Source organism: Amblyraja radiata, unplaced genomic scaffold (genome assembly GCF_010909765.2).
Source record: "Amblyraja radiata isolate CabotCenter1 unplaced genomic scaffold, sAmbRad1.1.pri scaffold_533_ctg1, whole genome shotgun sequence".
NCBI classification, from domain to species: Eukaryota; Metazoa; Chordata; class Chondrichthyes; order Rajiformes; family Rajidae; genus Amblyraja; species Amblyraja radiata.
In genome coordinates, this window is record NW_022630596.1 from 42922 (window position 1) to 69467 (window position 26546).

General features: G+C 46.9%; 1 protein-coding gene, 1 long non-coding RNA gene and 1 other non-coding gene across 3 annotated transcripts; all 3 read left to right on the forward strand.

Moving 5' to 3' along the window:
- The first annotated feature begins 3716 nt into the window (after nucleotides 1-3716).
- LOC116970110 lies at nucleotides 3717-7029 on the forward strand. Its single transcript, XR_004411012.1, has 2 exons — nucleotides 3717-4288; nucleotides 4413-7029. It is a non-coding gene; the product is annotated as an uncharacterized LOC116970110 (long non-coding RNA).
- A 7431-nt stretch (nucleotides 7030-14460) lies between these two features.
- Nucleotides 14461-14624, forward strand: LOC116970114. Its single transcript, XR_004411016.1, has one exon. It is a non-coding gene; the product is annotated as a U1 spliceosomal RNA (small nuclear RNA).
- Nucleotides 14625-14998: 374 nt separating this feature from the next.
- On the forward strand, nucleotides 14999-16552 carry LOC116970112 (zinc finger protein RFP-like). The gene is made up of 3 exons (XM_033016839.1): nucleotides 14999-15436; nucleotides 15531-15626; nucleotides 16544-16552. Exons 1-3 carry the CDS (start codon nucleotides 15026-15028, stop codon nucleotides 16550-16552), a joined length of 516 nt encoding a protein of 171 aa, XP_032872730.1. The 5' UTR covers nucleotides 14999-15025.
- Nucleotides 16553-26546: the final 9994 nt, after the last annotated feature.

Below are 26546 nucleotides of genomic sequence, written 5' to 3' on the forward strand. Positions count from 1 at the left end.
CACACACACACACACACACACACACACACACACACACACACTTCGAGCCATCACCGCCATTCAATATGATCAGCCCCAATCAGTACCCCATTCCTGCCTTCTTCCCATATCCCCTGACTCTGCTATTTTTAAGAGCCCTATCTAGCTCTCTCTTGAAAGAGAGTAGTGAGCCTGTGGAATTCTCTGCCTCAGAGGGCGGTGGAGGTCGGTTCTCTGGATACTTTCAAGAGAGAGCTAGATAGGGAGTCAGGGGATATGGGGAGAAGGCAGGAGCGGGGTACTGATTGGGGATGATCAGCCATGATCATATTGAATGGCGGTGGTGGCCCGAAGCATCGAATGGCCTACTCCTGCACCTATTGTCTATTGTCTATAAGAAGGGTCTTCACCCGAAACGTCACCCATTCCTTCTTTCTAGAGATGCTGCCTGTCCTGTTGAGTTACTCCAGCATTTTGTGTCTACCTGAGAAGGCAAGATGTGTAGAGAGCACCAGAGGTGATGGAGGGAGTGAAACGGAGAGAAATGTTTGTGCTGTATTTCTGCCGACTCTTGAAAGTAACGTTAGTTGTTTCTCCTTGTGTTTCCAGGAAGCTGTGCTTTCAGGAGGCCAGGTGTAGCTGAGAGTGGGTGCAGAGAGTGGTGGAGTAAGACAAAGAGGTGGACCACTCTCTCAGGTTCAGTGAGGTGAAAGGAATAGTAAAGCAGATGTGGCCAGGTATAGAAAGTGTCTCGTGTGTGGGGAGCTGGTTCTAAGAAATGAGTTGGCAGGGAACTTTTATCAAACTGCTTGAGCTGAAAGAAGGGAGGTTTTACTGGAAAATCTTCTCCTGAAACTGAAGAAAGTGTGTAGGGTAATTCTGCTTGTTTTCCACAATTCACTCAACAACACTTTCTTATTTAAATAAGATTGTTACACAGAACGTGGGATCGTGTTGTATGGGGCAGGCCTTTCGGCCGACCGAGTCAATAGACACTAGACAATAGGTACAGGAGTAGGCCATTCGGCCCTTCGAGCCAGCACCGCCATTCACTGTGATCATGGCTGATCATCCACAATCAGTACCCCGTTCCTGCCTTCTCCCCATATCCCCTGACTCCACTATATTTGAGCCCTATCTAGCTCTCTCTTGAAAGTATCCATTCAACCGGCCTCCACCTGAGGCAGAGAATTCCATAGACTCACAACTGTGAGAAAAAGTGTTTCCTCATCTCCGTTCTAAATGGCTTACCCCTTATTCTTAAAGCCCCTGGTTCTGGACTCCCTCAACATCGGGAACATGTTTCCTGCCTCTAGCTTGTCCAAACCCTTAATAATCTTATATGTTACAATAAGATCCACTCTCATCCTTCTAAACTCCAGAGTATATGCCCAGCTGCTCCATTCTCTCAGCATTTGACAGTCCCGCCATCCCAGGAATTAACCTTGTGAACCTATGCTGCACTCCCTCAATAGCAAGAATGGCGTTCCTCAAATTTGGGGACCAAAAGTGCACACAATACTCCAGGTGTGGTCTCACTAGGTCCAGAGGAAATGTACGAGGATGAGGGGAAACCTCATTGAAACCTACTGGATAGTTAAAGGCCTGGAAACAGTGGATTCTGAGAGGATGTTTCCACTAGTGGGAGAGTCTAGAACCAGAGGGTGTAGCAATAAAAGGATGTACCTTTAGAGAAGAGATGAAGAGGAATTTCTTTAGAATCAGAATCAGAATAGCACTTTATTTCCCAAGTATGTTTTGCAACATACGAGGAATTTCATTTGCCAAGTCAGTCATGCAAATAAAAACTGACAGATCACCCAAAACACATTTTAACATGAAACTCACTGCACTCATGTGGCTCAGCACTTCGACTCCCCCTCCCATTCCGTATCTAATTCAGGGCTCTTTGACCAGCAGCACAGTCCCCGCGATGTTGAAAAACTCAACAGTGATTCCCATCCCAAAGAAGGGCACCACCAAGGTCCTGAATGACCTTAGACCGGTGGCTCTCACCTCCCTGGTCATGAAGGCCATGGAGAGGATCATCAAGGAACACATCACCAAGGCAACTGGCTCGATGATGGATCCATTGCAGTTTGCTTACCAGGCTGGCAGGGGTGTCGATGACGCAAAAATATTCATCTTAAACACCATCCATAAGCATCTGGAAAACCCCAAGACCACAGCCAGACTTCTGTTTGCAGACTTCTCATCAGCATTCAACACCATGCAGCCACATATTTTGGCTGAGAAGCTCATCACCCGCTTCCACCTCAACCACCAACTCACTTTGTGGATTATAGACTTCCTCACCAACAACCACACCTTGTCCAACACCCTCTTCACCTTCACTGGCTCTCCACAAGGCTGTGTCGTCTCCCCACTTCTCTTCATTCTCTACACTGATGACTGCAGATCCACCCAGCCAAACTGCCATTTTGTAAAATTTTCTGATGACACAGTCCTCCTGTCTGTGCTTCCCAGCCATACACAACATCACAGCTCAGCCCTGCAGGACTTTATAGTATGGTGTGAAAAGTCTTGTCTTGAGCTAAATATAAGCAAAACCAAGGACATGATTGTGACCTTTTCCCGCCAACAGAGACAGGTGGCTGAGGCAGCCACCACTATCATCCAGCAGGAGCCAGTGGAGATAGTGGAGGTATACAAATACCTGGGAACATCCTTCGACAACCTGCTAAGGTTTTCCTCTAATACAGAGGAAATCCTTAAAAAGTGCCATCAGAGACAGTACCTACTCAGGAAGCTGAAGTCATTTGGGATTAACAAAGACATTCTCACCACATTCTACTACGCATTCATTGAAAATGTAATAACCTTCTCTTTCACTAGCTGGTTCCACTCCATCACCCTGCAAAACAGAAACCGCCTGTTGAATGTGGTCAAGGTCTGCTCAAAAATCATTGAGCAGCCCGTCCGAACTCTCACTGCCCTATGCGGCCAACAGTCTGTAAAGTTAACACGCAGGATTCTTCACGACCCCTCTCACATCCTGTTTCCTGAGTTTGAGTGGCTCCCCTCAGGACGCAGACTCCGCTGTCCGGGTTGCCGGACACAGAGGAGGAAGGCAACCTTCATCCCCAGGGCTGTCCAGCTTCTTAATGCCGATCACTGACTCATGAACATATGAAATGAAATAACCTTCTATATGCACTTTTTAATTGAAGCACTAAGGAAGCACTTTAAAAACTGTTCCTATGTGTTGAATGTTGATGTGCGGTGTGTGTTGTGTGATTGTGCAGTGTGTTTGTGAAATGCGTGTGTTGTGTGATTGTGCAGTATGCGTGCTGCTTATGTTTGTTGATTGTGTCCCTTTTAAAAAAAACTACTGTAATGCGCCCTTTTAAATTGCCCCTCGGGGACGAATAAAGTGCTTTGATTCTTGATTCTTGATTCTACCTCTTAAATCTAGCTAATGAGCTGGCCTCAACTACCTTCTGTTGCAGAGAATTCCACAGATTCACCACTGTGTGTAAAAAAAATGTTCTCATCTCGGCCCTAAAAGATTTCCCCTTATCCTTAAACTGTGACCCCTTGTTCTGGACTTCCCCAACATTGGGACTAACCTTCCTGCATCTAGCCTGTCCAACACCGTACGAATTTTCTTCTCAGGAGCATTTCCCCAATAGCACCCCTCAAGAGCTTTTTCTTTCTACCTCTGTTATTTAATGTAGAATAGGAACATATTGACTGCATGATATTTTCTGTGATTTCAGATGTCAACAGTGGGTGCAGAATACCCGCCGACATGATCTCCTACATCGAACTGCGGCGTATTTGTCTTCATAACTGCCGTCTTTGTTCTGAGCATTTCGAACCTAGCCAGTTTAACAACAAGCAGACCAAGAACAGGCTAGTTTGGGATGCAGTTCCAACGCTCTTTGACATCCGTAACCCTCCGAAACAACTGTATACTCAACGCAGGATACTTGAGAGGAATAATGAGAACCTTCCATCTTCACCGAAGCCTTCAAAGCAGCAAAGGGGCAAGTAGTTTTTAAATAAACATTTAATTTCTCTCTTTTACAAAATCTATCACAATGTAATATCCTAACTGATACAATTGTCAGTGGCACAATATGAAATGTCATGTATGGCACTAACATTTTCATGTGTGAGATCTTTCAGAACATTCCAGAGCTAACGCCGGAACGCCGCTTGCCAACCGTGTGACTCGGTGGCATGCGAATACCAGCCGTGGTGATAGTGGAGCGGTCAAAGAGGGACCCTGACTGGCACCGGAGCAGCAGACAGCAGCACTTACTATTTTTTTAACATGAATTGGGTATCTCACATTGATTTAAATTGAGAATTACCAGTGGATGCAAATTTATTTACATGTATATGCTAAATCCATTTCATTTGTATACCTCTTTTAAGCCCGTACTAATTTTCTTTTCCCTCGGCAGTGTCACACAACATACAGGCCGACCATTGTTACTGCTTAGCTGCGGACCGGGTTCGTGAGGAAGGACTTCAATTCACACCAGATGCAACTCACAGAGTGTCACACAACATACAGGCCGACCATTCTTACTGCTTAGCTTCGGACCAGATTCATGAGAATGTTCTTCAATTCACACCAGTTGTAAATCACAGAAGAGCTCTGAAGAAGGAAAGACAGCGTACCTTCCGCCTCAAGAAAAGGGTGCAACAGATGAAGAAATCAGCGAGAAGGAGAGCTACAGAAAGCTTGATCAGTTTAGATTTTTTACAAGAGCCATTAAAGTCTTTTTTTGAATCACAATTGCGGAATGCGCCAGGGCGTAGAAGCGCAAGAGGAAGACGATGGGATTATGCAGACAAGATACTTGCCTTGTCCCTCTACCACAAGAGTCCCAGCACATATCAGCTGTACCAGAGCATATTCACACTTCCATCAATTTCATCGCTGCGTAGATGGTTGTGTAATGTCAAAGTAAGACCAGGATTTCCCACTAAGATCTTCGCGCTTTGGAAGGACAGGGTAGCAGGCATGGCAGAGAGTGATAGAGTCTGTATAGTCTCCTTTGATGAAATGAGTCCACATACAGGCCTCTCGTACAATATTACAGAAGATTCAGTTGAAGGTTTTGAGGACTTTGGATCGCTAGGGAAGACGTCACGGCCTGCCAACCATGCTCTTGTTTTCATGGTTAGAGGCCTGTTTGGGAAATGGAAACACTTGTGGGTTACTTTCTGACGCGTGACTGCACAAGGGCGGACAAACTGCAAGCATTACTCAATGAATGCTTGCATAAGGTTAAGGCAATTGGACTACAGCCTAAGGCCGTGGTTTGTGACCAAGGCCCAAGCAATGTTCGGTTGTACAACAACTTGGGTGTGACAGCAACACATCCTTTCTTCTTCCACGGGGGAGCCAAGATCTTTTGCCTGCATGACCCGCCACACCTGCTAACAAACACGAGAACAAATTTGGAGAAGTATGTTTTTGAGGTAACAGGAGAGGATGGCCGAAAGAAACATATCAAGTGGGCACATATTCGCGCATTTTATGAAATGGATTCACAGTTTCCCGTTAGGAAAGGCCATAAACTGACCAGAGCCCACTTTGCTCTGAACAGCTTCTCCAAAATGTGAGTCAACAAAGCAGCGCAGGTGCTCAGTCATTCGGTGTCAGCAGGCATGTTAACCTATACAACTATGGGACGGTTGCCTGGGGGTGCTGCTTATACTGCGGATTTCATTGCAATGATAGATGGACTGTTTGATGCATTTAACGGCAGGTGTCTCAAGACAATAAAAAAATTGAGGAGGCCCATGTCTGCAAAATCGGCGCATTGGTCATTCTTTGAATCATGCCTGCCTGTACTGCAAAGCTTAAAAGTGCTTGGAGTGAAAAATGTATTGTTTGTCCAAGGATGGCGGCTTGCAATTTCTTGCATTGCACAGCTGTGGCAGCACATAAAGGAAAATACAGACACTTGTTTCATGCTCACATCCAGGGTTAATCAGGATGTCGTTGAGAATTTATTCGGACCATTCGGCGAAAGGGCGGATTCCGAGAAAACCCATCAGCAAAGGAATTTCGCTGTGCTTTAAGAATGGTCATGGTAGCTGAACTGATAAAGCCATCTCTAAGTGCAAACTGTAAACCTGACGATGCTAAATTTCTCGTATCACTGCAAACACTGACAAAAGACAGAGTCAAGAAACCATCTCCATCTATCTCCCATCACAATAGGGCACAACAGAACACTGTATTTTGCAGCACGTAACTTGATCTCCCGGAAGAGAACACACTGGCTTACATCGCAGGCCACATCTGCCGTAGATTCCTCACCCCACATGAACTGATCTCAAAATGTCACATATGCAGAGAGGTTCTGCTACGACCTGATACAACCTTAGTTGATCCTGCCCTCATATTCATCCACCATAAGGCATATGACACATCGACATCAGACTTCGGCTCCCTGATGGTGCCTTCAGAACAGTTTCTCGCATTCTGTCAGGTGTGCGAGAAAGTGTTCTGCACAGAATTCGACAATGCTAACATGACCAGGAACAACATCTCCAATCTAATAAATACAGCGATACACAATACTAAGGAATACAAGGACATGAACTTATGCTGCCAGAGAGTCAAGGTGCGAATTGTAGCGATCTTTGTCAGTGTCCGCATACATTATGGACTCAAATTGAAGAATAGAGACCTGCAGGACCTGACCATTAAAAGGAAGTGTAAGAAAGTTCTAAAAGTGACGCATAAGTAAAGTACATGATGTCAAATTATTTATTGATGAAATGTCAGAAATGAAGTGTTGACCATTGATTAGTATTATGAATTATTTAAAATTGAGTGGGTTGGTGCAATATACTACTAATGTGCCGTTATGAGATATTCACATTAAAATCTCACCATGTATGACAGAATGAAAGTTGTTATCCTTGCTTGTTTATGGATCTTGCCTTTGAATTATTAAATTGAGTGGGTTAGTGCAATGTTGGTTCCATGTGGTGCTAATGTGTCGTTATCAGATATTCCGTGTTAAAAAGACAAATAAATCACAATAAAAGCGAAAAGATGCCTATGTTCCTTCCACAGCGTGCGGGGGAGCCTGACCCGGATCAGCACGGCCAAAACACCAGAGTGAAGCTGCGGGGAGGCTTACAATGTGTTACAATGTTTATTATTTAATGTCCCTTGTCTGGTCTGAAATAAAGTTCAACATTGGATATAAAAATCAGAATAAATATAATTTTGTGTGTTACATGATTATATACATCTATATCACATTCACGTATGTGTGTTCCTTCCAGCACAATCTAGTCAGTTGTATGCTCGCTGAATAAAACCATCCTTAAGTTATACATCATTTATAAATCTTGCTTAAACAAATTTAATTTTGTGAAATTCTACAATTAGATAGCCCCACCATTACAGACCGATCTCATTCCACTCTCTGGTTATTGGGAAAACCAGACCCCGTTTATTGTGGAGAAACAACTCCATAGAAAAAAGAAAATAAGCACAAAAACTTTAAGTAACATTTCAGGGCTAGAGCAACTGTAATCTTCATATTGCTATTATTTTCCCAAATAGTGCAGATGTGAACAGTGTGATTACATTAATGTGATTAGTGAATGAATTACAGAGTGCAAGTGTAATACAAAATCAACACAGCATATGAGCCATTCAAAAGAACTGATTTTAAAAACATTAAAAAAGAAAATTACCAGAGGCAAAATTTATAAACATTTTTTTCTTTAACAAGAATTAAGAGAATTATGAACAAACATAATTATGAATCTAACCCTATGTCACACACAAAAACTTCCCCGCAACGTTGATTACCCTGCGAGTCTGGTCGGGTCGGCTAGGTTCCGGTTTACACAAAATCTCAAACACAGCCTATGAACCATTTAAAAAGAAATTATTTAAAAAACATTAAAAAAAAAACACTATTACCAGAGTCAAATTTTATTCTTGACAAGAATTAACAGAGGCGAGAACTAACAGAATTGCACCTAAGATCCTATAACTCTGCTATAAGATTACATTGCGAGTCGGGTCGGGTCGGTAGGATCAGGTTACTAAAATGGGCGGAGAAAAACGCCCAGGATTCCCTCCGTAGCGTACTACACGTCAGCCATTGTAATTCGCAGCAGTAGTCTATCTTGCTCCGCTATAAGATCTTTGCTGACGCCTGCGATGTCCCCAAATGCGGGATACTCGAGCTCATGGAGCTCAAACTGGCATCTTTAAACGTGCGCAGTGTGAAGAGCACTGCGCGATGTGTTAATGCCTTACAGTACCTGGCCAAGGTCAAGGCAGATGTGACTTTTCTCCAGGAGTGCCGGTTGCCACACCTCCGCTGCTATCGGAGGTGGTCGCGATGGTGGCCCCACGGACTGTCGGTGTGGTCGGGGGGCAATGACTGTCGTGCTGCCGGCCTGGGGAGCTTGCTGCGGGGAGGGAACTTCGCCATCACTGAGGTCAGGGAGGTGGTTGCGGGGCGTCTCCTCGTGGTGGATGTTAGGTCGATATACCAAACCTACACCAGACCTATTAGGAGCAGACGAGGGCATTCGATCCAATTTGAGATACCAGCTACTAATACAGATGTGTACAGCAATTCATTCTCCCCCCCCCCAACACCCTAGTTACCTAACCCGACTCAACAAAATTTAAGGTAGCTCTTCTTTTCCAAGAATCTTTATTTGCTTAAAGGGCCTGTCCCACTTTGCGATTTATTTCGGCGACTGCGAACGTCAACGACTGACTCCCGTAGTCGCCGTGAAGTCCACCTTCCGCCACCTCCAGTTTAACTTCCATTTGGAATATTTTGGAGGACCAAGAACCAAGAACCAAGTTCCTTGTTTTAACAGGATGAGACCTGTTGCACAGTCTGTGACCTCGAGTTACTGGTGGCGTTAAGGGCCTTGGTTCTGTGGGTCCTGTTGGGGTGCCGAGGCACGGAGCGGGCAGGAGCGATGGATTGGATTCGCCGCGACATCCTCCTCTCTCCAATGAGAGTTCTGCAACACCCTCTCTCGCTGCGCCCCCTCTGTGATTCCTCCCGCTTTTGCGAATCTTTCATTCATTTGCACTATGTACCGCCTATATCTCCATAAAAACAACAGAACCATCATCCTCGACCTCGAGGGATAGCCACGACGAGGATATATCTCGTTTCCCGTTCCACTGACTCTCAGTATTCCTTCTCTCCAGAGATGTTGCCTGAGTTAACCAGCTGAGTTACTCCAGCATTTTGTATCCAACTTCGGTGAATGAAACGTCGGCGGTGGAGCAGTGCCACACAGAGGCGATGCTCAGTAACTGCAAGTCGGCAGCAATTCGGCAATGTGGCTGCTTCCTTTTAAGGAAGAAATGCAAATGCAGCGAGCAGCGAGGAAAAACGGTCAAATGTGATAAACATCAGGTGTGAAACGAGAAATGAAAGGCGACAATATGTCGTTTTTCATTTTCTCGGCAATCAAGTGCAGCATAAGATGTTGCAATTTTGGCTCGTGCTGACTTGAAAGAGTATTGGTAGAGGTTGGGTGGGAGAGAGCGACTTACCTGGCAGGGGAGACAGCATGATCATAGACAGTGGAATTTGGAAGACTTGTGAACGGTGTTGACAGAGCCGTCTCTGTGGCCGACGGGGATGTCGGATGGAGTTTTCGCACTGTGTGCACATTGTTTATATTTATTACTTGGACAGGGGCCACAGAGTGGCACGGGTGGGGGATGTTTGGTGAAATTTGACAAATGTAAAAAAATTGTATGGTCTCCGAAAATGTCGGATGAATTTTGTTTGTTTGAATGGTTCAGGAATTGTATATATTAATCAATTGAATAAAGTCTATTTTGAAATAAAAAAATAGACAGCCTAGAATTCCCCAACGTGCGGTTCCCTCTTTAGCTCCTCAACGTTCTCTGGGATCAACAGCTTCACATTTAACTTCCACGTCCCTCTGCCTGCCTTCCGGTCCTCCTGTAGGTGACAGGAAGCCTGAAGGAGGCAGTGGTCAGAGAAGAACACCGGCATGAGGTCGGTGTGTCTCACCGTGACGGCCTTCGTGGTGAAGACGAAGTCTATCCGGGATCGGGCTGAACCGTCCGATCTCGACCAGGTGAACCGCGGCTGGGACCCGCCTGCAGGGTCGCTGAAGGCGTCGTGCAGCTTTGCGTCTTTGACCGTTTCCATCAGGAACTTGGACGTGCTGTCCAGTCTGTTGTCGGCACTGCCGGATCGTCCAGCCGCATCAATGATGCAGTTGAAGTCACCGGCCAGAACGAGCTGCCGGGACGTGGCCAACAGCACTGGGAGCTGCTGGAGAACGGCCTGCCGCTCGCTCCGCACGGGTGGGGCATACACATTAATCAGCCGGAGCGGAGAACCACGGTACATAACATCCACCACGAGGAGACGCCCCGCAACCACCTCCCTGACCTCAGTGATGGCGAAGTTCCCTCCCCGCAGCAAGTTCCCCAGGCCAGAAGCACGACAGTCATTGCCCCCCGACCACACCGACAGTCCGTGGGGCCACCATCGCGACCACCTCCGATAGCAGCGGAGGTGTGGCAACCTGCACTCCTGGAGAAAAGTCACATCTGCCTTGACCTTGGCCAGGTACTGTAAGGCATTAACACATCGCGCAGTGCTCTTCACACTGCGCACGTTTAAGGATGCCAGCTTTAGCTCCATTGTTTTTTTAGAGCCACTGGCCATTTTCCTGTTCCCTCATGCCCACCGCTTCGGTGAATTGCCTCACCTTTCCTGGGCTCAGGTACCCGGCCTCCTCAACGGGTTGGGTTTCCCGTGTCGTAACCCGAGGTGTCGTTGGGTTGTTTTACCCCCTTCTGGGTGCGCCGCTTCCCCCGTCTCTCGTGGCTGGGGCTCGGTGACAGACTTACTGCTCCCAGTTGCCCGGAGCTGGGGCCCATTGGCAGCTGCACTGCTCTCGGTTGCCCGGAGCTGGGGCCCATCGGCCGCTACAATGCTCCAGGTTGCCCGGAGCTGGGGCCCATCGGCCGCTACAATGCTCGCGGTTGCCCGGAGCTGGGGCCCAACTGCCACTGCACTGCTCCCGATGCCCTGGAGCTTGGCCCCATCGACTGCTGCGATGATCCCGGTCTCCAGGGCTTGGGGCCCAACGGCTGCTGTTCTGCTCCCGATGTCCTGGGGCTGGAGCCCCTCGACCGCTGCTCTGCTCCCGATGTCCTGGGGCTGGAGCCCCTCGACCGCTGCTCTGCTCCCGATGTCCTGATGCTACTGGACCATCGGCCTGGACCTTCTCCTTTCCTCCCCGGTTTTCTTCCTGTGGGGTTTCCCGTTCGCCTCATCCTCCGACGAGGAGAGGTTGCTGCCTTCTGTCAGGGAGAGAGACCGTTTTTTGGGGTTTTTTTTGGGCTTGCCAACCCCTTCTGGCCTCTGCTCCTTGTGCTGACCCTTCTGGTGTTTTCCGTGCTTCACCCTCGTCCAATTCTGCTCTCCCTCCTCCTCCATCGACTCTCCCTCCTGGGCTTGGTGCTGGAGTTCTCCTGGCACTTGGGGGCTTTGACTCCCCGACACTCTGGTGGGAAGCAACCAAGGAGAACATTAAGAGGTTCTTCATAGCCAAAGGGGTTCAGAGAGCAAGACAGAGTCAGAGGGAATTGTGCCAACTCCAGACAGATTTGCAACAACTGCTCCTTCTGCAGTCGAGGGGGGTGGATGTGAGGGAGGAACTTAGAGAGTTGAAGGACCGGTAAGCTCGGCTCTTTACCTCTGAATCCTCCAAGATCATCTTCCGATCCAGGGTCCGCCATGTGGAGCAGGATGAGACGTGCTCACGTTTCTTCTTCCATAAGGTTCACAGGGGGAGCTCTGTGATCAACAACCTTAGGGAGGAGGACGGCTCGGTAGCATCCTCGCAGACAGACATGATGAGGGTCTGCAAATCCTTTTACACGGAATTGTATGACAGAAAGGCCACAGACAGCACCGCCTCCCAGAACTTCCTGTCCTCTATCACGGAGGTCTTGGAGGACAGCAAGCGGGAGAGTCTGGACCAACCACTGACCCTAGAGGAGCTGACTGGCTCCATCCGCTCCTTCGACTCGAGTAAAACTCCCGGAAGCGATGGCTTACCGGCCGAGTTGTATTCGGCTCTGTGGGACTGGGTGGGCCCGGACCTGCTGGAAGTGTACAACGACATGCTTCTTGCCGGCAGCATGTCAGACTCCATGAGGAAGGGCAGCATCACCCTAATCTACAAGCAGAAGGGGGAGAGGAAGGATATAAAGAATTGGAGACCCATAACATTGTTGAATGTAGATTACAAGATCCTGTCTAAGGCCATCGCCAACCGGGTCAAGTCTGCTCTGGGACGGGTGATCCACCCGGACCAAACCTGTGCTGTACCTGGCAGGAAAATCTCAGACAGCCTAGCGCTGCTGAGAGATACCATCGCCTACGTGCAGGACAGACGGGTGGATGCCTGCCTAGTCAGCTTGGACCAGGAGAAGGCCTTCGACAGGATATCGCACACGTACATGAGGGACGTGCTCTCCAAAATGGGTTTTGGGGAGGGAATCCGAAATTGGATCAAACTGCTCTACACCAACATCCGTAGTGCAGTCCAAATCAATGGGTGGGAATCAGACAGTTTCCCTGTAAGGTCTGGAGTCAGGCAGGGTTGCCCTCTTTCTCCTGTCTTGTTTGTCTGCTGTATTGAACCTTTTGCCGAGTCCATCAGGAAGGATGCGAGCATAAGAGGAGTGACATTGCCAGGCAGTGGGGGCATTCAGGTCAAGACCTCCCTGTACATGGACGATGTCGCCGTCTTCTACTCGGATCCAAGGTCGGTCCGCAGATTGATCTGCATCTGTGACCAGTTTGAGTCGGCCACGGGAGCCAGGGTGAACCGCAGGAAGAGCGAGGCCATGCTCTTTGGCAACTGGCCCGACCGATCTTCCATCCCCTTCACCATCAAGCCTGACTTCTTGAAGGTGCTGGGGATCTGGTTCGGGGGGGCTGAGTCGAGTAACAAGAATTGGCTGGAGCGGATAGCCAAGGTGGGGAGGAAGCTGGAGCTGTGGAGGCAACGCTCCCTCTCCATAACCGGGAAAAATTTGGTCATCAGGTGTGAGGTGCTCTCGGGTCTGCTGTACTTGGCACAAGTGTGGCCTGTCCCTCCCTCCTACGCCACGGGGATCACCCGGGCCGTCTTCCAGTTCATCTGGGGGTCGAGGATGGACCGGGTGCGACGGGTCACCATGTACAAGTCGGCAGACAACGGGGGTAAAAGCGTGCCCAACGTCGCCCTCATCCTGATGGCCACCTTTGTGTGTGGCTGCATCAGGCGGAGTGTAGAGCCAAGGCACGTGGGCACTAAGTGCCACTACCTGCTGAGGTTCTACCTGTCCCCGGTGTTGCGAAGGATGGGCCTGGCGCAGATGCCACGCAATGTGCCAGTCAGCTGGACATTGCCGCCCCATCTGACGTCTGTTGAAAGGTTCTTCCGGACCAACACCTTTGACCACAAGTCCATCGGGCAGTGGTCAGCACGGAATGTCCTGCAGGCACTGCAGGGAAAGGACTCGATGGATCCGGTGGCGTGGTTCCCAGAGCAGACTGCCCAGCTTGTCTGGCAAAATGCCTCATCGCCAGAACTGACCAACAAGCACCAAGACCTGGCTTGGCTGGCGGTGAGGGGAGCCCTCTCGGTTAGATCCTTCCTGCACCGTCGGAACCTCACTACCAGCGCACGCTGCCCCCGGGACGGTTGCTATGGAGAGGAGACGGTTGCCCACCTCTTTGCAGAGTGTGGATTTGCAAAACGAGTCTGGAGAGGTATGAAAGGGTCCCTGGAACGATTTATCCCGAACAGCTCCGTCACAGAGGACTCTGTGATTTACGGACTGTTCCCAGGGACACATTCAGAGACTGACATCGAGTGCTGCTGGAGGGTCATCAACTCGGTGAAAGACGCTCTTTGGTCTGCCCGAGCGTTGCTCACCACCCAGCAGAGCGAGATGTCCGTCAGGGAATGTTGCCGACTGGCCCACTGCAGACTGCAGGAGTACGTGCTAAGGGACTCGCTGAAGCTTGGTGCAGCCAACGCCAAGGCTCGGTGGGGGAGGGCCACAGTCTAGGGTCCTTCCGCTGCTGGACATGGGGGGCACGGTATGGTGGAGACGCCCCTCAAATTAAATTAAGGGAAGGTATCCCACACCAGAGGGCCACATGAGTGGCACGGGTGGGGGACATTTTTGTGGAACTTAAAAGACATAAACGGTATTGAATTGAACAATCTCTATAGCCGACGAAAATGTCAGATGGAATTTCCGCACTGTGTACACATTGTATATATTTATTACTTGGACAGGGGCCACAGAGTGGCACGGGTGGGGGACTGTTTGGTGAAATTTGACAAATGTAAAAATATTGTACTGGAAAAATTTGTATAGTCTCCGAAAATGTCGGATGTATTTTGTTTGTTTGAATGGTTCAGGAATTGTATATATTTATCAATTGAATAAAGTCTATTTTGAATTAAAAAGGTTCTCCCAGGACGAGGCTATCCCATTGCACTTCGGGTGTGCTGACGCCTGCGATGTTCCCAAATGCGGGATACTCGACTGCAAAATTTGTGGTAGTGGGGGACTGCGTTCGCGCTCTCCCCTGATTTACAAATTAAAAACAGAATTAACATAGAAAATAGGTGCAGGAGGAGGCCATTCGGCCCTTCGAGCCTGCACCGCCATTCAATATGATTATGACTGATCATCCAACTCAGTATCCCATCTCTCCATACCCCCTGATCCATTTAGCCACAAGGGCCACATCTAACTCCCTCTTAAATATAGCCAATGAACTGGCCTCAACTACCTTCTGTGGCAGAGAATTCCACAGATTCACCACTCTCTGTGTAAAAAATAATTTTCTCATCTCGGTCCTAAAAGACTTCCCTCTTATCCTTAAACTGTGACCCCCTAGTTCTGGACTTCCCCAACATCGGGAATAATCTTCCTGCGATACTGCAGGAGTTCAGCAGCAAAGCGGAAGTGAAACTGCCACGAATCAACATGGCTTCAAAACAACAGCTTGAGAGTTTAAGGGAAGATCTAATTTGTCCCATCTGTTTAGACTTATTCACCGATCCGGTGTCACCAGACTGCGGCCACAACTTCTGCCGCTCCTGTATCACACAGTTATGGGAACATGAAGATAGAAACTCCTGCCCGGAATGTAGAGAGGTGTTTACAGACCGCACCCTCAGGGTTAGTCGGGCCTTGGCGAGTCTGGCTGGGAAAGCTCGAACACTGAACCCGAATCTCAAAGGGAAGGAAAGTAAATTTAACTGCGAGAAACATCAGGAGGAACTGAAACTGTTTTGTGAAACGGACAAGAAACTGATCTGTGTGATTTGTGCAGCTGGGCGGGAACACAAGACTCACAGCTTCATGCCGGTGGATGAAGCTGTTGAAATCTACAAGGTAAAATAAATCGAATTGTGATCACTTCCATGTTTCATGACATTGTTTGTATCTGATTCTATTATTCTGTTTTTTTTCACAACTCCAATCTAAGGCTGAGATCAAATCTTCCTTGGAATCTCTCACTCAAAATAAATTGGCGTTGGAGCGAATGGAACAGCAACAAAAGCAGAAGTTTTGTGGAGTTCTGGTAAGGTATAGGAGCTAAGAGGTACTTCTGCAGTTGTACAGGGCCCTAGTGGGACCACACCTGGAGTATTGTGTGCAGTTTTGGTCCCCTAATTTGAGGAAGGACATTCTTGCTATTGAGGCAGTGCAGCGTAGGTTCACGAGGTTAATTCCCGGGATGGCGGGACTGTCATATGCTGAGAGAATGGAGCGGCTGGGCTCATATACTCTGGAGTTTAGAAGGGTGAGAGGGAATCTTATTGAAACACATAATATTGTTAGGGGTTTCGACACGCCAGAGGAAGGAAACATGTTCCGATGTTGGGGGAGCCCAGAAGCAGGTGCCACAGTTTAAGAATAAGGGGTAAGTCATTTAGAATGGAGATGAGGAAACACCTTTTCACACAAAGAGTTGTGAATCTGTGGAATTTTCTGCCTCAGATACTTTCAAGGGAGAGCTAGATAGGACAATTCAAATAAAACTACTCCAATCAAGCTATTAAGAAAAAAAGAACAAAAAAACAAGCACCATTAACATCTGTGAGATTTACATTCTCCTTCCTCATTACTGTACTTTTCAAAGATATATCTTTTGTACATTTTTTTAAATTGCATTATATTCATACTTTGTTTAATCGTTTCGTCAAGACCATTCCACAAAACCACCCCACAAATGGAAGTACACATACTTTTTAAATTGGTCCGAGCATAATGCTGTTTCAAGTTTAGTTTCCCTCTAAAGTTATAACCCCCCTCTCTGTCTTTGAACAGTTTTTGTATGTTTACAGGTAGCAGTTTATTTTTTGCTTTATAAATTATTTGTGCAGTCTTAAATTCTACCAGATCCTTAATCTTTAAGGTGTGTAATTTTAAATACAGTATATTGGTGTGTTCATGATATTCTACATTGTTTACTATACGAATAACTCTTTTTTGTAGTGTGCTTAGTGTTCACAATCGCTGTGTGAAAGGAAATCAAAAGCTCTTTATGGCTTTCTTCGTTTTTTGTTTGTCAATTCCTTTCATTCCAGCAATGCCTTCTTTGGGTGGGGTGGTGGTGGTGGTGGTGGGGAGGGGGTGTGTGAAGAGCTGGGGGTGAGAAAAGACCAGGAGACCAGGATCAATTAAATGACCTGTCTGGAAGGTCCCATTGTTGGCTCGGGAAGGTGTGATCTCAAAAGACAAACAATGTGGAGAACTGTGGAAGTGGTTACACGAGAAAGAAGGGGGGGGGGGGGCGGGGGGATGTAAGTACAAGTTACTTCTCCTTCTAGGCGGGTGTAACTATGACTCCCTTAAACTGAAATGGGACTATCTTAAACTCTTAAACTCATTGTTCTCATGTAAGTGAAGGTTGTGTTCCTCCCAGGTCCATATTTGGTGGCCACCAATCCCAAAGAAATGAAAGCAGTGATTCTCCTTGTCGCCCCCCCCCCCCCAACCCCCCACCACTCCAGATATACGGTGACTCTACACGTCTGCAACTTCTTCTCTTTCGAGTACAGCACATACCTATTTTAAATATTTAACAACCACAGATATGTAGGCTATCCCTTCACTGTTTTGAACTCCCTATTTGATTATAAAATGTCCTAAGATGTATAAATCAAAACACGAAGTGATGGAGTAAGATAGCGGGCCAGGCAACAGGTTGAGATAAGAAGGAATGGCAGATGCTGGTTTACACAAAAGATAGACACTAACTGCTGGAGTTACTCAGCGGGTCGGGCAGCATTTCTGGAGAATATGCACAGATCATGTTTCGGGTCGAGAGCCAACTTCTACATTTTAACAGTGACATAATTGCTGATAATAAAAGCGACTCTATTTACTTGGTCTTGCAGAGAGAGGTATAAGGGAGATGTTCTGGTTGTGTATCTGGCAAGTGGATTGCGGGGGGGGGGGGGTAGCGATGGAAGCAAGAGCTGCATTTTCCCCCAGGTCCGCATTCAGACTGTCTGTCTCCATGTAAGTGGAGGTCATGTCACCCCCAGGTCCGCATTCAGGGCCACCACTCGCAAAGAATTGAAGGCAGCGATTATATTTGTCCACCCCCTTTCGAGTATTGTACAAACCATCTCCCTCTAGAAATTCATTCTTCTCGCTTTAAAGTAGAGATCCCCTTGACTTTTGAATGACATTGTGACCTCTGCGTGCACCGGCATTTTCTTCTTCTCCAAAGCAAAAACAATCGCTGTGTAAATGGAAAACAAAAGCCCTTTCTGGCATTCGTCGTTTTTTGATTGTTAATTACTTTCATTCCAGCAATGCCTTCTTTGGGTGGGGGGAGGATGAATATCTGGGAGTGAGAAAAGACCAGGAGACCAGGATCAATTAAATGACCTGTCTGGCAGGTCCCATTGTTGCCACCAATCCTAAAGAAATGAAAGCAGCGATTCTCCTTGCGTCCCCCGCGTTCCAGATAGACGGTGACTCTTCACGTCTGCAACTTCTTCCCTTTCTCCCTTCTCCTCTATGTCTACAAAACCTTCAATCGGCTTGCCCTCACCTACATTAAACGTCTGCTCACCCACCACACCACCTCCAGGTCCCTCAGATCGGCCGACTTGAGGTTACTGAACGTCCAGGCATAAGCTCAGGGGCGACCGCGCCTTTACGGTTGCAGCTCCTAGACTGTGGAACAGCATCCCTCTTCCCATCAGAACTGCCCCTTCCATCGTCTCCTTTAAGTCCAGACTAAAAACTTATCTGTACTCCCGAGCCTTTCGTGACGTCCTCTGAGCAAGGACTACATGTATGTATTTATGTAGTTTGTTTGTTTATACTATTCTTATAACGAATGTAAAGCACTTTGGCCAACGAGAGTTGTTTTTTAAATGTGCTATATAAATAAATGTGACCTAACTTGACTTGACTTTCGAGTGGCCTCCTCTAAACCCTCGAGTTTTGTATCTGGCAAGTGGGTTGTGGGGGACAGTAAGCAAGAGCTGCATTTTCCACCCAGATCCGCCTTCAGACTGTCTGTCTCCATGCAAGTGGAGGTCATGTCACCCCCAGGTCCTCATTCATTGCCACCACTCGCAAGGAATTGAAGGCAGCGATTATATTTGTCCACCCCCTTTCGAGTACCGTACAAACCAAAGATGATAGAGCATCCCCTCTCTCCCCGTCTCCACCCTAACCCTCTTGCTAATTCCACCATTTGTATTCCTTGGATATCTCCGCATCCCCAGTCCACTATGGGCTCCACCTATCCTGAATCATCGACGCATGCTCTGCTTGTTCTGCATCTTCCCATACCTCTAGTTTCCCCTTCACTGGCTTCCCATCTCCCACCGGATCACCTACAAAATCCTGATCCTCACCTACAAAGCCCTCCACCATCTGGTCCCGCCATATCTCACTGACCTCCTCTCCCCCTACCAACGCCCACGGTCCGTCAGATCGACATCAGCAGGTCTCCTCTCCATCCACAAGTCCAACTTCCGCAGTTTTGGGGACAGAGCCTTCTCCAGGGCAGCTCCCAGGCTCTGGAACTCCCTCCCCCAACTGATCCGCAATCCCGTGTCCCTCACCATCTTCCAGTCCCGCCTCAAGACCCATCTCTTCACCTCTACCTATACTTAGCCCCACGTCCCCCTCCCTTTTCATCTGTGCATTAATTTGCCTCATATTGTGTTTTGAATTGAATTCTGTCTTTACTTTGTGTACTAGTCATGTCTCTATTTATTTCATTCCCCTTACATGTTTTTCCTCTACCTGCTAAATTTTTGTAAGGTGTCCTTGAGACTCTTGAAAGGCGCCCACAAATAAAATGTATTATTATTATTATTATTATCCCTGCCTTCTCTCCATACCCCCTGATCCCTTTAGCCACAAGGGCCACATCTAACTCCCTCTTAAATCAGGAGTTTCTATCTTCATGTTCCCGTGAATGGAAAACGAGCCTTGCTGTACTGTAGACTCTGCAGAAACCGGGTGGGTATGAGAGGTTTAGAGCTATAGAGGCCAAATGTGAGACGAGGTCATCCCTCGGCCTCCTGCACTGCAAAGAAAAAATCCTCAAACCTATCCACCTTCTTCTTGCAACCCAAGTCCTCCAGTAAGGACCTAGCTTGGCATGAATAAGTTGGGCCGAGGGGGCTTTTTCCGTGCTGTAACTCTCTATGACCCCCCATAACCAAACCATGTAAATCTCTCCGAGCGGGTGCCATTCTTGACAAGCACGGAGAATCACTGGACTACAGGCAGGACACTAAGTTGGCGATGTCTCGGATTCACAGGGACATTGGCCACCCCCTCGCCTCTCAGAGTATGTTTCCCCCCTACATACTTCCTCTATTTGCGAGGCCTCCCTTTAACTGAAACACTCCACTTGATCGCTCTCTACCGCAGGGATTTGCTCCCACATTATGTAATTGTTTTAGAATTTACAGCATGGGAACAGGACCTTTGGCCCACCGAGTCCACGCCAACCATCATTCACCCGTACCCAATTTCTCGTTTATCCCACTTTCGCATCCCACACACTAGTGGCAATTTACACAAGTCAATGAACACACAAACATGTACGTCTTTGGAGGTTTGCTCCTCCGTTCTGCTGGTCTCAATAACCCCCCCCCCCTCACCCCCCCCCCCCCACCACTCCAGATATACGGTGACTCTACTCGAAGGGGCGAATGGCCTACTCCTGCACCTATTGTCTTTTGTCAAACTACAATGTTTCCTCATCTTCCAATCAATTAAAATGGATTAAAATCACATCTTACCTGTTTAAAACTGCTTTTATATTCTTTACAAGCAGTCTCTACTGTAAACTTTGTGCTGAATATGTTGCAAAATTTAGCTCCATAGCCATTTCTGCCACCTACAAAATCCCAAAAATTAACAAATTTACCGACATCAATCCCATCAACTGCTGAAAATATTTTTCACAATTGAAAGTTTTTCAAAAAATTGGACTCGGACATTACAAATTTTATATGGGATTATAAATCCCATAGAATACAAAGAGCATACCTTAATAAACGAAAAGAGTTGGGTGGTCTAGCACTCCCTAACTTTATGTATTATAATTGGGCAGTAAATATTAAAAATATGATTCACCTGCTGGACAATTCTGCCCAGCAGGTGGACTGGATTGTAATGGAAAGAGAGGACTGCTCTCCGTGTAATATAGGAGCGGCTCTCCTCTCACCAATACATCTGAATAACAAAAATTATAATAAAAATCCAATTATACATAGCACAATTAGAACCTGACGGGAAAGTATGGCTGCACTGAAAGTGGAAGCGAGTGCTGCTTGTTAGGACATCCGCGTTTAATGATTGATGCGAGTACCTGTAGGGTGTTATCTTCAGCCGTGTGGGCAATCAACATATCCAAACCCGAGGGGTAAATGTGGTCAATCATCATAACATCAAATGTGTCCTCAGTTGCATGCCTGTCGTCGGTTTTCCTGGGTGCACGGGACAGGGTGTCTGCCAGGTACATGTCCTTCTCACGTTTGTAGATTAGGGTGATGTCGTACTTCTGGAGCTGCAGCATCATTCTTTGCAGCCTGGCTGGTGCAGCGTGTATCAGTTTATTCAGGATGGAAACCAGTGGTTGATGGTCCGTTTTGATTGTCACAGCTTTACCAAAGATATAGTCATTGAACTTCACACATGCGGATACCACTGCTAGTAGCTCCTTCTCCATCTGCGCGTACCGCGTCTCTGTGTCCGTCGTGGTTCGTGAGGCATAAGTAATCGGCTGGTCTTCTTGGGAGGCGTTGCAGGTCAGCGTGACTGGCTGATTAACATCGAAGTACGCCAGAGTTGGTGGGCATGACATCTGTTTTAAAGTGTTGAAAGTTTGCTGCTGCTGCTCGTGCCACATCCAAACTGGCGTAGCGGGGCTGAGAGCTCGCTGAAGTGTGGAATAAACTTGCCCAGGTAGTTCACCATGCCTAAAAATCTTTGCAGACTGGCAACATCGGTCGGTGCTGCCATTTCACTGATGGCTGCTGTCTTTGCTGGATCGGCTTTGAGGCCGTTGCTGGTGAAAGCATGACCAACATAGTTAACTTGGTTGACTCGAAACCTGCATTTACTGGGGTTGAGTTGTTAAGTGCACCTCCCTGGCACGGTCGAGCACCTTTTTCAAATTGTCATCTCGCTCCTGCAGGTCTTTACTCGCTACGATTTGGGACGACAGATGGCACAATGGGCTAAGTGTTCGGCTGGCGACCGGAAGGTAACCGGTTCGAATCCCGCTTGGAGTGCATACTGTCGTTGTGTCCTTGGGCAAGACACTTCACCCACCTTTGCCTGTGTGTGAATGTGTGTGAGTGATTGGTGGTGGTCGGAGGGGCCGTAGGCGCAGAATGGCAGCCACGCTTCCGTCAGTCTGCCCCAGGGCAGCTGTGGCTACAGAAGTAGCTTACCACCACCGAGTGTGACTGAGGAGTGAATGAATAATGCGATGTAAAGCGCCTTGAGTATTAGAAAGGCGCTATATAAATCCCATCCATTATTATTATTATTATTACACGTCTGCAACTTCTTCTCTTTCGAGTACAGCACATACCTATTTTAAATATTTAACAACCACAGATATGTAGGCTATTCCTTCACTTTGAACTCCCTAACTGATTATAAAATGTCCTAAGATTTATAAATGAAAACACGAAGTGATGGAGCAAGACAGCGGACCAGGCAACAGGTTGAGATAAGAAGGAATGGCAGATGCTGGTTTACACAAAAGATAGACACTAAGTGCTGGAGTTACTCAGCGGGTCAGGCAGCATTTCTGGAGAATATGCACAGATCGTGTTTCGGGTCGAGGCACGACTTCTACATTTTAACAGTGACATAATTGCTGATAATAAAAGCGACTCTATTTACTTGGTCTTGCAGAGAGAGGTATAAGGGAGATGTTCTGGTTGTGTATCTGGCAAGTGGATTGAGGGGGGGGGTGGGGGTAGCGATGGAAGCAAGAGCTGCATTTCCCCCAGGTCCGCATTCAGACTGTCTGTCGCCATGTAAGTGGAGGTCATGTCACCCCCAGGTCCGCATTCAGGGCCACCACTCGCAAGGAATTGAAGGCAGCGATTATATTTGCCACCCCCTTTCGAGTAATGTACAAACCATCTCCCTCTAGAAATTCATTCTTCTCGCTTTAAAGTAGGGATCCCCTTGACTTTTGAATGACATTGTGACCTCTGCGTGCACCGGCATTTTCTTCTTTTCCAAAGCAAAAACAATCGCTGTGTAAATGGAAAACAAAAGCCCTTTCTGGCATTCGTCGTTTTTTGTTTGTTAATTACTTTCATTCCAGCAATGCCTTCTTTGGGTGGGGGGAGGATGAATATCTGGGAGTGAGAAAAGACCAGGAGACCAGGATCAATTAAATGACCTGTCTGGCAGGTCCCATTGTTGCCACCAATCCTAAAGAAATGAAAGCACCGATTCTCCTTGCGTCCCCCGCGTTCCAGATCGACGGTGACGCTTCACGTCTGCAACTTCTTCCCTTTCTCCCTTCTCCTCTATGCCTACAAAACCTTCAATCGGCTTCCCCCACCTACATTAAACGTCTGCTCACCCACCACACCACCTCCAGGTCCCTCAGATCGGCCGACTTGAGGTTACTGAACGTCCAGGCATAAGCTCAGGGGCGACCGCGCCTTTGCGGTTGCAGCTCCTAGACTGTGGAACAGCATCCCTCTTCCCATCAGAACTGCCCCTTCCATCGTCTCCTTTAAGTCCAGACTAAAAACTTATCTGTACTCCCGAGCCTTTCGTGACGTCCTCTGAGCAAGGACTACATGTATGTATTTATGTAGTTTGTTTGTTTATACTATTCTTATAACGAATGTAAAGCACTTTGGCCAACGAGAGTTGTTTTTTAAATGTGCTATATAAATAAATGTGACCTAACTTGACTTGACTTTCGAGTGGCCTCCTCTAAACCCTCGAGTTTTGTATCTGGCAAGTGGGTTGTGGGGGGCAGTAAGCAAGAGCTGCATTTTCCACCCAGATCCGCCTTCAGACTGTCTGTCTCCATGCAAGTGGAGGTCATGTCACCCCCAGGTCCTCATTCATTGCCACCACTCGCAAGGAATTGAAGGCAGCGATTATATTTGTCCACCCCCTTTCGAGTACCGTACAAACCAAAGATGATAGAGCATCCCCTCTCTCCCCGTCTCCACCCTAACCCTCTTGCTAATTTCACCATTTGTATTCCTTGGATATCACCGCGTCCCCAGTCCACTATGGGCTCCACCTATCCTGAATCATCGACGCATGCTCTGCTTGTTCTGCATCTTCCCATACCTCTAGTTTCCCCTTCACTGGCTTCCCATCTCCCACCGGATCACCTACAAAATCCTGATCCTCACCTAAAAAGCCCTCCACCATCTGGTCCCCCCCATATCTCACTGACCTCCTCTCCCCCTACCAACGCCCACGGTCCCTCAGATCGACATCAGCAGGTCTTCTCTCCATCCACAAGTCCAACTTCCGCAGTTTTGGGGACAGAGCCTTCTCCAGGGCAGCTCCCAGGCTCTGGAACTCCCTCCCCCAACTGATCCGCAATCCCGTGTCCCTCACCATCTTCCAGTCCCGCCTCAAGACCCATCTCTTCACCTCTGAAGAAACAGGAAAAAGGTGGCATTAAACTTGCATCTCTGTCTATGATGCTCAGCCCACGCCCCATATCAGTACCATTGCCACGTCACGGCCGCAGGGAGATAACAACCAAGCGGAGGGCGCCACAGCCCCCCTCCTGTATTGATAGCAGTCCTGAATATTACTGATGCAAGAAAGGGTTCAGCCGTAGACACATTACGAAGGAAGTTCCGCATAATCAGCTGAACCCAAGGTCGCCTACGTCAAACTATGGCACCTTCTGCATTCCTGTTGTGACTACTCAGAGAGTAAACAAAGGGAAACTTAGACATACTGCTAACCTAACAAACCTAATACCTATTACCTCCAAACCTAAACCAACCATAAAGCCTATCAATAATACCATCAGGATGGGTCTGCTTAATGTTAGGTCTCTTAATAACAAATCATTTTTAGTCAACGATTTTATTACCACCTCTAAACTGGATTTTATGTTTTTAACTGAAACATGGCTAGAACAAAATAACAGTGCAACCATTCTGATCGAGACAGCTCCTCCAAACTATAACTTTTTTGATGTATGTAGATCTGGAAAAAGAGGTGGAGGGGTTGCTGCTATATTTAAAAATGTATTTCAGGGGAAACAGATGTCACTTGGTGATTTTCCATCATTCGAATACCTTTGTGTTGTATTGAAATGTTCCCCCAGAGTTCTCCTATTAATTATTTACAGGCCTCCTAAATATTATGCTAATTTTTTCGATGACTTTACAGAATTATTGTCTAGCATCTCCACTGACTTTGACTGTCTAGTTATAACTGGTGATTTTAATTTTCATACTGATGATTTGAATGACAAGGGTGCAAAAGAATTTTAAACTATTTTAGACACATTTGACCTGTCTCAACATGTGAAAGAGGCTACTCATTGTAATGGGCACACCCTTGACTTGATTATCACAAAGGGTCTCATTGTTTCTGATATTTTCGTGACTGATCCTTCATTGTCTGACCACTTCTGTGTTTTCTTTAATATATCTTTTATTTCCGACATACAGACAAAATCAAATACTGTCAAAAAACGGTATATAAATGAACATTCTAATGTACTCTTTAAAAATGCCATCTCCCTCTTACCACCTCTAAACCCATGTTCTGCTGATGATCTTGTAGATAACTTTAACTCCAAAATTGTGAAAGTTATAGATGTCATTGCACCTGTTACGGTTAAAACGATTTCTGGTAAGCAAAAGGCACCCGGGAGAAAAGCTGCTTTTGTAACAGCCCAGAAAAGAGAATGCCGGAAAGCTGAGCGCATCTGGCGGAAAACAAAACTTCATATTCACCATGACATCTATAAAGAGAGCCTCCGTGCCTACAATTTAGACTTAAAAAGTGCTAGAGAAACATTTTTCTCCAATATCATTAACAACAACACTAATAAGGCAAAAACCCTATTTGCAACTGTTGACAGACTGACCAACCCCCCAACACAATTACCACCTGAACTCCATTCCACGCAGAAATGCAATGAGTTTGCATTATTCTATACAGATAAAATTGAAGGCATCAGACGTGCCATCAATATCACCGCTTCAAACAAAAATGTTGGATCACCACCCTGTTTAGGCAAAGGTAACGTGGCAATGATGACATGCTTTAATGTCATAGACTCTAAAACTCTTGTGGAAACGGTGACACAACTAAGGCCATCCACCTGCTGCCTTGATGCTTTACCTACCAACTTCTTTAAGAATGTTTTTGACTGCCTAGCAATAGACATACTGCAAATAGTTAACAGCTCTCTTCAATCAGGCAATTTCCCAAAAGCCTTGAAAACTGCAGTTATTAAACCTCTTTTAAAAAAGCGGAGCCTAGATGCCTCTATTATTAACAACTATAGACCAATTTCAAACCTATCTTTCATAAGCAAAATCATTGAGAAAGTTGTCCTCCAGCAACTTAATCAATTCCTGGCTTCAACTGGCTGCTACGACAACTTCCAGTCAGGATTTCGACCTCTTCATAGCACCGAGACCGCTCTTATTAAAGTTGTAAACGACATCCGTCTTAACACAGACTCTGGCAAAGTTTCAATATTAATGCTATTAGATCTCAGTGCTGCATTCGACACTGTTGATCACTCAATACTTTTGGACAGGTTGGAAAAATGGGTGGGGCTCTCAGGCACAGTCTTAAGTTGGTTCAGGTCATATTTACAAGATAGGAACTATTTTGTTTCCATTGGAGACTTTGTATCAGAACCAACCAACGTGACGTGTGGAGTACCGCAAGGTTCGATCTTAGGGCCCTCTTTATTCAACATCTACATGCTCCCACTAGGGCAAATCATGCAATATAATAATATTGA